Source organism: Agelaius phoeniceus, chromosome 19, assembly GCF_051311805.1.
Source record: "Agelaius phoeniceus isolate bAgePho1 chromosome 19, bAgePho1.hap1, whole genome shotgun sequence".
Classification (NCBI taxonomy): domain Eukaryota; kingdom Metazoa; phylum Chordata; class Aves; order Passeriformes; family Icteridae; genus Agelaius; species Agelaius phoeniceus.
In genome coordinates this window covers 12,976,600-12,991,116 of record NC_135283.1, presented here as the reverse complement: position 1 = coordinate 12,991,116, position 14,517 = coordinate 12,976,600, and the positions used below count along the sequence as shown (strand labels likewise).

The following is a 14,517-nucleotide window of genomic DNA, read 5'->3' as shown; positions in this document are numbered from 1 at the left end:
TCTTCCCCAACAGGAGCTGCTGTGAGGAGGACTCAGGACTCCAGACTGGGGTGCTGGGATGGGGTCAGTACATACCTTGGACATGGGGAAATGGAATTGTCTTGAAACTGAGGTGAAGTGGTTGTGCATGACAGAACCAGTGTTGAATGGGACCTCAGCACAGGTGATGTCCTGGGTGATGTGTTGAACCTGCTTGAGCAGCTGATGGACAGAAAAGAGATTATTCTCTTATTTCTTGCTCTAATGAGCACCATGTGCTGCGCCCACACAATGCTTCAGGTGAATAGTGTGAAGAGCTGTTTTGATGTTTGCTTCATGTGTATGAGCTGGAAGGGGTGGAAAGTCTGACTCTGCTGGGCCAGAGCATCTCCTGCTGCCTTTAGGAGCCCATTTTTCCTTTTTGCACTGGGCTTTGCACTAGGCCTGCTCAAACATTGGTCTGAGTGAACTGCTGCCAGAGTTTATGGGTCTTGCAGCCACTCAGCTGGTGGCTCGAGTCTCATTTGAGGTTTACAGTGAATTGTGCAATTGAAAAACACCAAGAGAGTCCCTTCTATTCTTTCCTGCAGTTCTGTGAGCCGCACTGAGGGTGTTACAGTGTATTTCCATGCAATATTATCCAAAGACTTCAAGCTCAACCCCGAAACTGATAAAGTGTTCATCAGGGCCGATGGCATTCCTTCCTACGCCAACTGGAAGGACAACATCTGTGAGCTGAACTGCACCAGGTGAGTGTCCCCTGCTCTGGGTCCCTCTGGGGCCTCAGCCTCTGTGCCCACAGCTGGGAGTTGCAGCAAAGGGTTTCACTGTGGAGAAAACTGTTCTGAAGTGCTCTTGTGAAAGAACAGTCACCATTCCCATTAGAAATGGAGCAGTGCATGGAAAAGGAGGTCTGTAGATCACCTAATGTGTTCCTTTGCCTGTCTCTGCTGTGTTTGTGTTTCCAAGGCATCTGGGAGAACATGGATACCTCATTGAAGGTGCTGTAACTCTCAGCAGAAAAATCCTGGGTGAATACATTCCTTACAAGTACTGGGTGTCCTGTGGGAAGGGGGATTATGAGTTCATTTACAAGAAGTCAGAATCCAATCATCATGTGAATCGCTGCTTGGTGATAAACAGCGCCCTTCTCAACAACGGAGGTGAGCTCTGCTGGCTGGGCTGCACCTTGGGGTGATCCCCGCTGTCCTGTGGCCCAGCATTCCTGCCAGGCAGCCCTGGCTGAAGCTCAGTGGGCTGCTGGGGCTATTGCTGAGGCAGCTGGAAGGGAAAAGGCACCTGATTGCAGTGGTTGTTTCCCTGTGTTCCCGTTCCAGAGTGGCACCAGTACGATGACATTGTGTGTGCAAGGCCTTCCAAGTTAAAAAACATCTGGCAGATCTTTACTTTTGATAAAAACAAGGAAGTGGTGGAAGGGAAGAAAATAGCTGCCAATATTATGTTAGAAAGTATCTTCAGCATTCTTGGAACCTGGAGTCCTGACAACCTGAGGAATTTCTTCGGCCAGCTGAAGCAGTTCCATAACGTTGCAGGAGCCCAGCGGGTGTTTGATGGCAGTCCAATGCTGTGGAGAGAGTTAAACTTCAACACAGAGCAGGTAATCCCTTCTCTTGCACAGAGACAGAAAACATTCCATAACTGAACCCAAACTTTCATTTTGCTGTTGACCTCGCTGGGTTAATTTTGCTTTTCCAGTCGAAGTTCAGGCACAGAAGCAGTGGGAATCCTTCTGGGGTGGCTGTCACTGACTGCCCTGGGGGCTTCAGTCAGCCTGTGCCCCTCAGTGTGGTTCTGAGACCCCATGGGGGTCAGCAGCAGGGCTGTGACGTAGTGACTTCGTGGGTTTTGTGTCTGGATATTGATTTGCTAAGCCTTGCCATGAAGTTTTGCTGCCAGTTGTTCTGTCACTAACAACTCTGCATTCATGTCTTGCTCCAAACCTGCCTGCTTTTTGGGAGAAGCTCCTGATCCTGTGATCCAGTGATGCCAGTAGGGCTTCTGGAATCCAAAATTTCTTACTTGACATAATTAGAAGCGTGACAGAAATGTCACATTGTCTTTTTTGGTTGTCGGGGTTGCTCCTTCCTGTCCTGTGGCCTTGCTGGAACTGGCAGAAGACGTTGGCTTCAGAAGAGAAAGACTTAATGGTGTGCTTGGTTTGTTTCTTCTCTTCTTTGTCCCAGGTGAATGATTTGCTGCTAAAATACATGAAGAAAATAGCTCTCCCTTTCCTTGCACGAGAAGCAGCTCCAGAGGACAGAATCATCCAAAGCAAGCTGGCTCTGGGGCTCACCATTGTTGTGATAGTTGAGGACTACTCATTCTCAGTGCCTAAAAGTGACCTGGCTGACCTGTGCAGCCTCTTGTGCTTGGATCAGGTGTCACCACAAGATGTACAGTCTGAGATTCATCACATCAAACAGGCTTTTGCAGGAGTTACCAAGTAAGTGCTCCACGTACCTTCTAACTGACCAGGCTGGTGTTGCTTTGATAGAACAACAGGAATGCAGCTCTCTACTGCCAGAGAACCAGAGAAAAAGCTGCATTTGAAGGCATCTTTGGAGGTCTCAATTCCAGCCTCCTGCTTGAAGCAGGGCTAACATCCAGGCAAGGCTGCAGTGCACCATTGCACACTTTTTGGTTGGTTTCCCCTGTCTGCCAGGCTGTAATCTGACTGCTTAGCTGGAGCTGGGTTTGGAGTTCTGCACTCACACAGCTGCAGCCGTTGTGTTTCTTCCTGGAGCCCTTCTCTGTGTGGCTGTCACAGGGCTGGGGTGGCTCATGGGGAGACTGTAGCTAAAGGATTGAGTCTTCCCAGTGCTCCAGCAGCAGGGTCTGTGCAGAGAGATTCAGTGACATTGCAGCTCTGGGCCTTAAACCTGGACAGCTACACTCTGCAACGAAGAGTAGATGGAGCTGAAATAATGCCCAGAGGTTGATTAAAGGCACACAGGGAGATTGAAATGCAGCCTCCCACACCCCTAGGGTGTTCTCAAGGCTGGGATAAAGCTGTTCTTTCATTCAGTGTGTTTGTTTTGTTTTCTTGTTTTATTTAGCTTGAAGGTCGACCTGACAAACTTGTGCCAGAGGTGCATTGAACATGACGTGGAGCAGTGGGTGTGGGTCCTTCCCCTTCTGCATTCCTTTGCTGCTCCCCTGCAGCAGGAGCACGGGCTGCTGGAGGAGGATGTCTGGGCAGGGCTGGAAGGGCTTCCATTTGCTGAAATCAGGAGGAAACAATATGGGTGAGTTTTTCAGAGCTCCCAGTGCACTCCTCATCTCTTTTATTTTTATTTTTTTCCCCCTCCCTCATTTTTAAAGAGTATGACATGTAGCATGTTTGGGGTGTTTGGGCACAGGCACCCTGGTGGCTCAGAGGTCACTGAGTCGTGGTGTGACCCCTCAAACACAACCCCCCAGTTCTGCCAGCCAGGGAGCAGGTGGGAGCTAAAGCTGCTCCTCTTGTGTGGAGTCTGAGCAAGACCTGGAGTTTCTTTTCCCTGGGTGATTGTGCTCAGTGCTTTGGTTCTGCTGTGCCACCCCAGGGCCCTGGGGACTCCCACTGATCTCAGCTGCAGGGACAAAAGCACAGGAATGAGGAGGAGGCTCCTGTGTGGGCTGCACCAGCTCAAGGCCTTTTGTCCCTTGGAATGCTGAAGATTTTGTTTTGTCTCCCCTCCAGAAGGACCCTGCTGGCACAGATGAGAGAAAAGAAGCACCTGATGGAATTTGATGTGACTCTGGTCAAGTCCTGGCTCTGTGTGCTGCCCCTGGGGAGCCTGGCTGAGTTCATAAGAGACTTCTCCAGGGACCTCTTGGTTACTCTTCAAGGTGTTCTGTACAGGTTGGAGAACGTTGACCTCTCGTGGAGCAACTCTCAGGTTTGTCTTGTGGCAGCTTTACCCAGCTCTGGGCTCCTGGCTGTCCTTGGGCAGAACTGAGCTCCACTGAGGGGACTGGGCTGGCAGCAGGACACAGCACAAAGAGCTTCAAACCCAGCTAAGAGCAAAAACAGCTGCTCTGAAGTCAGAGACTCCTCAGGGGGAGAGTTGGGCTTATCTGCAGCAAAAAGTGGTGTTGGCATTGATGAGGGGAGGGTGTTCTTAGTGGGATTTGCTCTTGGTTAGTGATGGCCAGTATTTCATTCCTGACCTCCTCAGATGTGTACCTGAAACTGATTTTTGCACAGTAAGGTTGGGCAAGAGGCTGCTGGTTTGGGAGGTTTTCCTGCTGTTGTGAAAACTCTTGTGTTTGTGTGAGGACAGCAGGAGGAGGACCTTCAACTAATTATAGATTTGAGACCTCCAAATTGTAAGAAGTACAGGTTGGGTTTGTGCATATAAAAGCTGCCCAGGTATTGGCTCTGACATCCAGTAAATAAGTTCTGCTATTTTACAGTGTGTTTATAAAAATGTTGGAGAAGATGCAAAAGAATAGTGAGTTCCCTCTTCATCAGAAATCAGTCTGTACAATTTCTTCCACAGTTTCATATTTTTGTCTTTCCATTCTCAGGTAGAGGAGATTCTAAACACAGTGCTGAGTGCCTTGGATGAGCCCCCAGCCAGGTAAGTGCAGTGCACCTCTGGGAGAGCACTGTCTGCCTCTGCACCAGGGCTGGTTGTGTGCCTTGAAATCCCTGTGGAGAAAACAATCCTGGAGTTCTATCCCATTTTTTAAATCCAGCTGAGGGAGGCAGCTGCCACACAGTGTTGGATTTGTGGTGGGGTTTTTACTTTGTTTTTAATTTTTTATTTTTCCTTGGAGCAGAAAATTAACTGTACCTCTGTGTTGCTGCCCTGCAGAGCTCTGGGGGCTCCTTCTTGGCAGGGCTGCCTGTCCTGCTGCCTCAGGCTGCACGAGAGGCTCTGCAGGACTACCAGGAGAGTGAGCTCGTTCCTGATCCCTGCCACTGCTACCACCCTGCTTGCCAGGGTTGCCCAGCTTCAGCCCCCAGCAGTGAGTACCAAGAACTCTTGGCTTGAAACCAGCAAGGAACCCAGAAATGTCACAAGAGTGGCACAACACACTGGGTTTAGGTCAGACCCAGTCTCAGCTTGAAGAACTTCACACTCTAAGCAAGACTGATACTTTCAGACACGTGTGGAGTCACCTGATGAGTTTGGTTCTTATTGAAAATAACCTCTGGTGCTCAGGTTTGCTGTGCTAAGCTTTGTTTTAAGGCTGGTTTTGTTTCCCCTTAAACATTTGTTGTCTTTACTCCCTGGAACAAGCTTAAGCACAACCTGCCTGTAAGCACTGCACTTTCCCAGCCTCTCTGCTCTTTATGCAAGCAGTGCTGGGTCTGTTGCTGGGCCCTTGTGTGTTCTGCATGTGTTTGGGCCTTCTCTTTAGAAATACTGATTTAAATCAGTTGTCCATTGCTGTCCTGCTTGAACTGTGTTTGTTTTGTTGTTTTCCCCTCTGTGTGGGGCAGGTTCCAGGGGATGCTGTGCAGGAAGTTCCAAAGCTGCTCAGTGGAGCTCTGAGGGAAGCTCGTGCCTGGTTCAGAAACGTTTTAAAGGAGAAATTACTGAAGGAGTACCTGGACCACGTGGCCTTCTCTTTGTTCTCTGAACTTCGGGTTTGTCATCTTCTGATAATGTCAGTACAAAGGGGCTTTGCTGTAGCTTAGCCAGGTCTGGAGTCTGCTGCTCTTTGCTGGGCTCTGCAGCTGTGGCTGGGGAAGGAATGGGGTGGGATGGGCAGTGTTTGGAGCTCACCTCCATTCTGCTCATCCTTGGTGTTCCTGAAGGCGTTGCTGGGGTGAGGAGCTGCCCCTTGGTGTTGTCCTGCTCCCACTGGTTGTCCTCAGGCCTTCCAGCAGGCAAAGCTCAGAGCAGCCCTGCCAGTCTGAGCTGCTGCTCCCAGCCCTCCCTGGGACAGTTTCCAGCAGCAGAGTGGAAGTGGCTCATCCAAAACTCTCCTTCAGCAGCTGACACATTTACACTCTGTTTGGGCTTAAAGCTGCCTTTTGCAGCTCTGGGAGTGTTCCTTTTCCTCAGGATGGAAACCTCTGGAAGGGCTGCAGGCTGTCTGAGGCGTGTGGGGCATCTCTTCTGCATTGTTCTTTTCATTTCCTCTCTCTGTTAAATCTCAGCACTCAGTGGTTTGGGTCGGTGTGCTTGTCCCCTGCAGGCCTGGAATAAGTTTGTGACTATCAGCTTTCCAGACGAGCAGTTCACCCAGACGTGGAAGAACACTTTACTTGCAGATCTGAAGAAAAGAATCCAGCAGGTAGGGGGGACTCCAGGCAGCCTTGGCTGCTGTCCAGAGCAGATGCAGTGGCTTGTGCTGAGCTTGGAGCAGGAGCAAACACGGTGGCTTTGGCCATGACAATGCCCCACACTGTAACCTTGGTCAGGGGCCTGGCTGCAGGTCCTGGTGCTTCAGAGGAAATCCACATTCTGAACAATTGTCACCTCTGTGGTTTTAAGAACCAGTGAGTGCAAAGTAAACACCCAGGGGCCCAGAAAAGCTAAGGTGGTGCCTCTCTTTTCATTCCTTGTGCTGCTCAGGGTCCCACATGCACACCCAGCTGTGTTAGTCCCTTCCAAAGTAACGCTGGATATCTCCTCATCTCCTTCCTACAGCAGTTACACATTTCCTTAAGCCATTGATTTTCACGGTGAAATCAGGAAACAAATATTTTCTGCTGTGAGCTTGGCTTGGAGAGGTGGATGTTAAGTAATCACACACTTTAGATGGAAGTCATTAAAATCTTTTCCAAGCATTTATCTGTTTGATCTCTCTCCCAGGCCCTCAGAAATGGGCTGATGCTCAGGTTCCTTTTATTGTCTTGGTAGCAGCACTGCTTCATGCTGCCAGGAGAAACACTTTAGAGTTGATGAGAAATCTCTCTTTTGCCCTTCAGGAGCCTCCAGTGAACCAAATCTTGGTGTATTGTTGCAAGCATTCCCAAATCACACAGATGGACTCCTCCATCAGTTGGTGCTTCCATAACTGTGCTGTAGAGGCTGTGCCTGCAGCTTGCCAGGTATGGTGTGTGCCCAGGTAGGGGAAGGGAAAGGTAGGAGAAAGAAAAGTGGAATTTCCCAGCAATTCTGTTGCACAGGGATGTGCCTCGTGGTGGGAAGGGGAAGGTGGATGTTGCTTGAGTTGCTGTGGATTGTTTGTTAAAGCAACAACAAAAAATATCAACAAGAAGTCAGGAAATGAGGTCCATGAGGAATATTTGTAATGGGTTTCCCCCGTGAGCTCTGGTGTCAGTTGTGTCACAGGGCTGGTTTGGAAGGCACAGACACAGTGGGACCCAGACTCTGACCCACCCCTGCCCTCTCTGTGTGTCCTGGCAGATGCAGAGCAATCTCCTGGAGCAGATCTCTGCCTACAACATGGGCCAGTTCAGCCAGCTCGTGTCTGCTGTCATTGTGAAGTCGTGGCCAGTCATGGCTGGGCAGTCTGAGGGCGATTTTGATGCGATTCTGCACCACCTGCTCACGAGGCCTGACATCAAACATATCTTCAACTTCAATGGTAGGTCTGTGGTTGGGTTTTAGGAGGCCAGAGAAGCTTTTCTCTGCCTCACTGCTGCCACTGCACAGAACAGCAGAGGGAAATTGTCCTGCTCTAGTTTTAGTCCCTATCTCAAAGCTTGAACTATTCAGGGTTGGAGAGGGAAGGCCAAGGAAGAGTGAGCCACTCTTTCTCTTGTGCTAATCCACTGCAGCTTCCTCAGGATTTGTGGACCATAACTTCTTTCTCTGACAAGTTCTCACAAGTTTTTGGCACACAAAAATGCCACAAAGAGTTGGCCAAGTGAACAGATCCAAATGGCTGTTGTTTGTCCCACAGGGTTTGAGTCTGGGCTCTCCATGGAGAGTTTCCACATTGCTGTCCTGAGATCCTGGCTTTGTTCAAAAAGACATGAGGGGTTGGAGGGTGGTGTGAGTCCTCAGGCCCTTGGTGGGGGTTCAGTGGAAATGGAAGAACTCTGTGCCATGGCATGGAAGAGTTCCTGACTCTGCCTGTTTTTTGGGAAACATGACATGCTTTGTGTCTGGAACAGGAGCAAACAGAAACCTCCTGGACAAGCTGACAGAGGAAGCAAAGGATGTCATGGCCATAGCAGACTCTGTGCTTACGAGCATCACCGACAACATCCACAGCGGCTGCGTCCTCGTGAAACACCTGGAGGAGGTGTTCCAGCACCAGGAACAGTTCCTCTGCATCTGGGAGACGAGTAAGGGATGGCTTCAAAGGGGCTTGGTTAGCTGAGAGCATCACTGCAGTGATGCTGGCCTGCTCAGGAGGGGCTGCAGGGGCTGGGGATGCTCAGGAGGGGCTGGGAGTGTTCAGGAGGGGCTGCAAGGGCTGGAGATGCTCAGGAGGGGCTGGGGATGCTCAGGGGGGGCTGCAGGGGCTGGGGGTGCTCAGGAGGGGCTGGGGGTGCTCAGGAGGGGCTGGGAGTGTTCAGGAGGGGCTGCAGGGGCTGGGGATGCTCAGGAGGGGCTGGGGATGCTCAGGAGGGGCTGGGAGTGTTCAGGAGGGGCTGCAGGGGCTGGGGATGCTCAGGAGGGGCTGGGAATGCTCAGGGGGGGCTGCAGGGGCTGGGGATGCTCAGGAGGGGCTGGGGATGCTCAGGAAGTGCTGCAGGAGTTTGGAGTGCTGTCCCTTGGCCTGGGCAGGAAGCTCCCAGCTCCAGTTTGTGTTGTCACTGCTGGGTTTGTGACTCTGCAGTTCCCAGCCTGAGCTGGGATGCAGGGCGTGGGAAGTTCTGCTTTGTGACTACAGGTGAGTTTTCTTTCAGAGCACCAACAACGACCAAGTGAGGAAAAGGAACTGCTCCAGAGAAGCCTGAAAGAGCTGCTGGCATTGAGGCATGAAGAAGTCACGCAGCTCAGAAGAGAGGAAAAAGCAGTAGGAACCTTCCTGAGCATGTGCAGGAAGGTGCAGAAGACTGTGAGAGGTAGAGTCCTGGGGGAGCAGTCTGGAAGTGGCAGCTCTAGAAAACAGCATTTTCCTTAAAAATCTCTTGGCTTTGGGAGCAGGTTTGATTCTACGCCCCAAAGTGAGGGTGAGGAGGGGTGGGGGAAGTAAAACCAGAGCACTGGGGGGATCAGGTGGGTGCTTGTGCATCAAATGGCACTTGGAGGGGTCCACCTGCCTGGCAGCATTTTGTGGCTTGAGGGGTGGGATGAAGGGAGCTGGAACCAGCCTACACCACCTGATCTCCCTCTGGCCTGTCTCTGGCTCACAGTGAATGTTGGTGAAGTGGCACTTCAACACTCAAAAGATCTTCGCTCCAAAAGACTGAATCAAGTTGTGGTGCTGGGAAGGAGGCCCCTGCAGGCCTTCTACAGCCTGGGCCCAGAGCTGAAAGAGTTTGTCCACAAAATGCACTCTTTCAAGGACAGCCTGATCTTCCAGCAGTTCTGGGAGGAAGCAGCACAGAAGGCAGGAGAGGAGTATGTGTGTGACAGTCCAGAGGAGGAGGAGGATGAGGAGGAGGACGAGGAGAAGATTGCTCCTGAGCTGGACCTTGATGAGGTTTTGGACAGCATGATCCGCCCTTGCTTTGACAGCTATGCCATGCTGTATGATGATCTCAGATCAGGAAGTCTCACACTTTCTGCAGTGGACAGAATTTTCCAGGAATTCACAAATCATCCTGAAGATCTCAGGGTGGAGCTGGACACCATCTGTGGCCTTCGGCCTGCGGAGGACAGAGGCTGGGTTGACCAGCGAGTCCAGCAGATCCAGCAGTACCATGAAATGCATTTAACCTTTGATGCTGCCAAGATCATTGACCATGTCAAAGAGAGTTTAGGCCTCTCTGGTGACTTCAGTGTCCTGGAAAACTTGTTGCATATAGTAAGTATCCCTGACTTTGGCTTTGTACTGTCAAAGTGCTGACTAAATTTGAACCTTCCCACAAGTCTACCCCAGTTTGTCAAGAGCTATTCCTTGAAGCAAAATGCTTATTTGAGGTAAAAATCAGATGTTCCAAGTGCTTTTGTGTAGTCATTCCTAAATGGATGATGGTACTGCTCTGTTGGGGTGTGGCTTTGCAGAGGGCTTTCCTTTCCCTGCTGCAGAACCAGTGGCATTCTCAGTTCCAGACTCAGCGTGTGTTTGCACTGCTTGCTTTCCAGACAGAAAAGCTTGAATCCTCCAAGACCCAGAAGCTGGATTCCATCAGCCCTGAGCTTGTGCAAGCCAAGAAGCTGCTGCAGGGGATCACTGTGCCCCGCCGTGGCTGTCTGAAGGAGCTGGCCCAGCAGAGGGAGTTTGTCAGCTGGGTCAGAGAGGCACTGAAAGGTGTGTGCTGCTCACCCAGGAATCAGACAGTACTAGAAGGGATGGCAAATTGTGTGGGGGCAGAAGGAACACTGAACCCCTGACCCATCTGCTTTGTGCAGCTTCTGGTGTTGAGTTCCATCTCTGATGGGTTTTGGTGTGGAACGTGCTATGAGGACCCTTTAAATGTGCCCATGCACAGGGACCACCCTGCTGGGAGCTGGGCTGGGCCTGGAGGGCTTCAGCAGCTGCTGCTGCTCAGTTCAGACCCATTGTTTCAGGGGATGGAGCTGTGTGTCTGCCAGCTGAGCTGTCTGACCTGCACAGCCACTCTCACCTGAACACACCCCCCAGGCACTGCTCCCATCCTGGCTGGGGATCTGGGGGCCTGTGGGGATCCATGGGTGGATGGGTGGATGGCCAGGGAGGGCTGATGGGGAGAGGGCAGTTACCCAGGAGCTGCTGCTCAAAGTGCTCTCCCTGCATTTCCTGTAGAGGGTGGTGACGAGGGCTGGTGTCCCAGCTGCCTCACATGGTGCTCACTGCTGTGTTGCCTCATTTCAGACATTAATGAGCTGAAGGTGTTTGTGGACCTGGCCTCCATCTCGGCGGGGGAGAACGACATGGACGTGGACCGTGTGGCGTGTTTCCACAGCACCGTGCACGGCTACTCCTCCCTGCTCTACGAGCTGCGCCACGACTCGGGCTTCGAGGACTTCATGCGCTGCTTGCAGAAGCTGTGGCGAGCCCTGGACAGCGATGAGACCCTCCCTGAGAAGCTGGTGAGTTCTGGAGCGGGGCCTCTGCCTCTCTGCCTTCCAGGAGTGGTTGGAAGTTGGGCTGCACTGGCCGAATGGAGCCTGTGTGGGGGCATCACTGCTGCTCTTGTTATTGGAGGAAAAACAGCTGATGTTCCTGTGGCACAAAAATTCACTGCAGCAGCTGTAGCTGGTGTTTCTCCAGGGCACCATGAGGCTTTCCAGTGTGATGTGGTGTGGCTTGGCTTGTGAAAGTTTGGTGGGGAAGAGGGGAGGCAAATGCCTGGGACTTCTTACCCTCTTGCAGCAAGGTAAGAGGTGTTGGAGCACTGTGGGCTCTGTTCAGCCTCCCATGGAGTGGGTAAGGAAGAGCTGTGTGGAAAGAGCAGGCTGAAACCAGTACTCATTCCTTTCTTCCTTCTCCATCACGAAACTCTCGTGCCAGCCCAAGCTGTTTGTCCTGGTCAGGTGTAAGCAGAGATCAGATTTCAGAGCAGTCGGGCAGTGCAGTGTCTCCTCTCCCCACAGCGTGCCTCGGCTCAGCACCTGGAGTGGCTGAGGACGGTGAAGGAGAGCCATGGCTCCGTGGAGCTGTCCTCGCTGTCCCTGGCAGCTGCCATCAACAGCAGAGGGGTCTATGTGCTGAGGGCACCGGCTGATGGCCAGAAGGTGAGGCTGAGGTCACTCAGCTCCCTCTGCCCCTCCTGCCTCGGGGCTGCTGCCCTGGCCTCGGGCAGAGCTCAGCCCCAGCCACGCTGACAGCTCCTTCCTGCTCTTGGCAGGTCTCCCTGGACACTGTCCTGCGCTTCACCCTCCCAGGGAGCTCGGGGGACGCCGAGGCCTCCTGGAAGTACTCGCTGGCAGAGCTCCGCGAGCTGCAGAACAAACTCATGCTCATGTCGACCAAGGGAGAGCAAGGCCTGGAGGTGGAGAGGTTCTCTGAGGTCAGATTCCAGACCCAGGGGGTTACTGGTGTTGGGGCCAGGGCTGGATTTTCCCTCAAGTATAAACTTTTAGGGCTGTGGTTGACAGTGGAGTTGCTGGGGGTGGTGGTCACAGGCACATGGGTGTTCCTGCCTTAGGTTCCTTGCTAAGGTGGAACTAAGCTGGAGACAGAACAGTGAACTGCTGGCCCTATCCTCTGGCTGCGCTGGGGATTGTCCTGGCTGGCAGCATCACTGTAATTTTGTAGCCAGCTGGGAGTTCCCTACTGGTTTCCTGGGGATGCTGCTGTTAAAAAGTCACAGAGAGTCTGTGGCTGCTGTGCAAGGCCTGACACACCGTGGGGCCAAAGACTTTCTCTTTGTTGAGTGTCTTTCCAGTGGTTTCGTGGCTGAAACTTGTAAATCAGCTTGTTTCTCTCTCCTCTGTCCTCACACAGGTCTTTTCCAATGTCCAGAGACTTGCCCAGGCCTTTATAGACCTGTACTCGGCTGGGAACATGCTTTTCCGCTCCTGGCTTGCCCAGGTGTATTGTTCACCCCACAAAGAATCCTGTGTTTTTATAGACTTCTCCCTGGGCCCCATCCCAGTGCTGGAAGGGCAAGGGGATATGGCATCTGTGCTCCCAGCCCTCTGCAAGACTATGGAGAGCTTCCTGGAGAGCTGGAAAAGCTTCATGAATGCCAAGAGATGTGAGCATTTCTACCTGAACTACTACAGCGCGGAGCAGCTGGTGTTCCTGTGCTCAGAGCTGGGCAGGGGCAGCCCCAGCCAGGCTGCCCTCATGATGCTCTCCTTCCTCAACCCCCACTGCACCGAGCAGGATGTCCTCACAGCCCTCGGGAGCCCTCCCAGCTCAGGCCAGGCTGTTTCTGACTTCCAAGTGCTGCTGGATGGGGAGGGAGACCTGAGCGCGCGGCTGGAGCGCATCTGGGAGTGCTACATGAGCAACATGGGCTCCTTCCTCCCCAGCTGCCTGGACATGGACACGCTGGGCGTGTGGCTGAAGAACCTGGCCAGCAGGGGCAGGGAACGTGTCACCAGAGACTTCCCTCAGGACCTGCTCTGCGTGGGCCAGCCCAACCTCATCAGCTGCCCTCGCTCCGAGGTGCTCAGCTCTGCCCTGGCCATTTACATGAACAGCCCCGAGCAGCCCCTCCCCACCTTTGACGAGGTGCTGCTGTGCACGCCCCAGACCAGCGCAGAGCAGGTGGGGCTGTTCCTGCGCAGGTGCCTCATCCCCTGCCGGGGGGGGAACAAGATCTACACCATGCTCTACGCCGATGAGCTGAGCTACGACGTCAGCAAGAGGGCAGAGGAGCTGTTCCAGCACCTGCAGTGCTACAACAGCTCCTACAGGCTCATCATCCTGTGCAACTGCGAGGGGGAGAACAGCTACCTGCCCTCTGCCTTCAGCCACTACAAGGTGCACATGATTCCCCAGAGGTCACGAGCAGAGATCCAGCAGTACCTGCAGCGCCACTTCCAAGTGCCTCAGCCCTCTGACTCGGCTGCAGCCGTGTTCAAGGAGCACATGTGTGTTGGGATTGTGTCTTCCAAAAGAGCTGGCATGGGTAAGATGGCAGGTGCAGAGCGGGCTATGCTGAGAGCTCAAAAACAGGGTGGGGTTCACCTCGCCAGGTTTTGTGTCAAGATTTAAGTACCTTGGTTAAAAAGAGCAATTCGGACTGGTCAGTGCAGGGAGGTGAAAGCTGGAAGTCACCTTGTCCCATGGTTTGACTTTGGAAACAAGCACAAAATAGAATAGATTCAAGTCCTAATAAAGAGTAAAGCTTCTCTCAGGCAGTGGAAGGAAAACCAACTTTATGGATAACAAGAGCCATGTGTTTGATTCCAGGCTCCAGCTGCTCAAACCAGATTTAGACTTTCTTCTGGAATGCCTTTTAGGAAGCTCCAGATATTTTAGGGCATGGGGTACTTAAACATTTTATTTCCTTCTGTCTGTTATGGTCTTAATGTGATGTATCTGGTATTTATGGCTTTAATTCTTGTGGTGTTTTTAATAACAGGGAAATCTCTGTATGTAAAGAGGCTGCATGAGAGACTGCAAGAAGAGCAGCCTGACTGTACAGAACTTCTGAAAACCATCAGACTGATTGAACCAGAAGTGGATGAAGATAAAGTGCTAAAATCTCTCCTGCCTTTTCTGAAGAAAGAACACCAGACAAAGCCCATGATATTCCATTTTGATATCACCTCCTCAGTGAGTACATCCCTCCCTCTCACAGCTGCCTTGTCCTACAGGTCCTGTGTGGACCCTTGCAGGAACCTTCTTTAAAGCTCTTGTTTCTCAACCAGCCATTTCCCTAGCATGTGTTCTCTCATTATTGTGTAAGTAACACAAATACCATTTAGGTGATTGAACTCTGGAGCAGTTGCCCAGAGACACTGTAGTGCCTCTGCCTTGGAGACATTGAAAACCTGACTGAATGTGGCCCTGGGCAGCCTGTTCTAGCTGGGCCTGCTTTGAGGAGAGAGCCTCCCCACCCTCAACTGTTCTGTGATTCTGTGAAGTTGTGATGGATAAATAAAGAAGTGC

At 52.1% G+C, this 14,517-nt stretch overlaps 1 protein-coding gene across 5 annotated transcripts in view; it reads left to right on the top strand.

Annotated features, from left to right (window-relative positions):
• Window positions 1–14,517, top strand: part of RNF213 (ring finger protein 213) — a 46,745-nt gene that overhangs the window by 6,113 nt on the left and 26,115 nt on the right. For 4 of the 5 annotated variants that reach the window (XM_054645392.2, XM_054645391.2, XM_054645394.2 and 1 more), the window contains exons 5-25: window positions 570–728; window positions 949–1,142; window positions 1,317–1,597; window positions 2,184–2,443; window positions 3,057–3,245; window positions 3,683–3,881; window positions 4,513–4,565; window positions 4,803–4,956; window positions 5,435–5,581; window positions 6,136–6,234; window positions 6,872–6,994; window positions 7,314–7,494; window positions 8,027–8,200; window positions 8,768–8,926; window positions 9,218–9,831; window positions 10,113–10,278; window positions 10,822–11,039; window positions 11,544–11,684; window positions 11,798–11,959; window positions 12,397–13,531; window positions 13,988–14,181. In XM_054645392.2, coding sequence (XP_054501367.2) covers window positions 570–728; window positions 949–1,142; window positions 1,317–1,597; window positions 2,184–2,443; window positions 3,057–3,245; window positions 3,683–3,881; window positions 4,513–4,565; window positions 4,803–4,956; window positions 5,435–5,581; window positions 6,136–6,234; window positions 6,872–6,994; window positions 7,314–7,494; window positions 8,027–8,200; window positions 8,768–8,926; window positions 9,218–9,831; window positions 10,113–10,278; window positions 10,822–11,039; window positions 11,544–11,684; window positions 11,798–11,959; window positions 12,397–13,531; window positions 13,988–14,181 — 5,002 coding nt within the window. The remainder of the gene's footprint in view (window positions 1–569; window positions 729–948; window positions 1,143–1,316; window positions 1,598–2,183; window positions 2,444–3,056; window positions 3,246–3,682; window positions 3,882–4,512; window positions 4,566–4,802; window positions 4,957–5,434; window positions 5,582–6,135; window positions 6,235–6,871; window positions 6,995–7,313; window positions 7,495–8,026; window positions 8,201–8,767; window positions 8,927–9,217; window positions 9,832–10,112; window positions 10,279–10,821; window positions 11,040–11,543; window positions 11,685–11,797; window positions 11,960–12,396; window positions 13,532–13,987; window positions 14,182–14,517) is intronic. The other variant, XM_054645393.2, reaches the window with a different exon arrangement.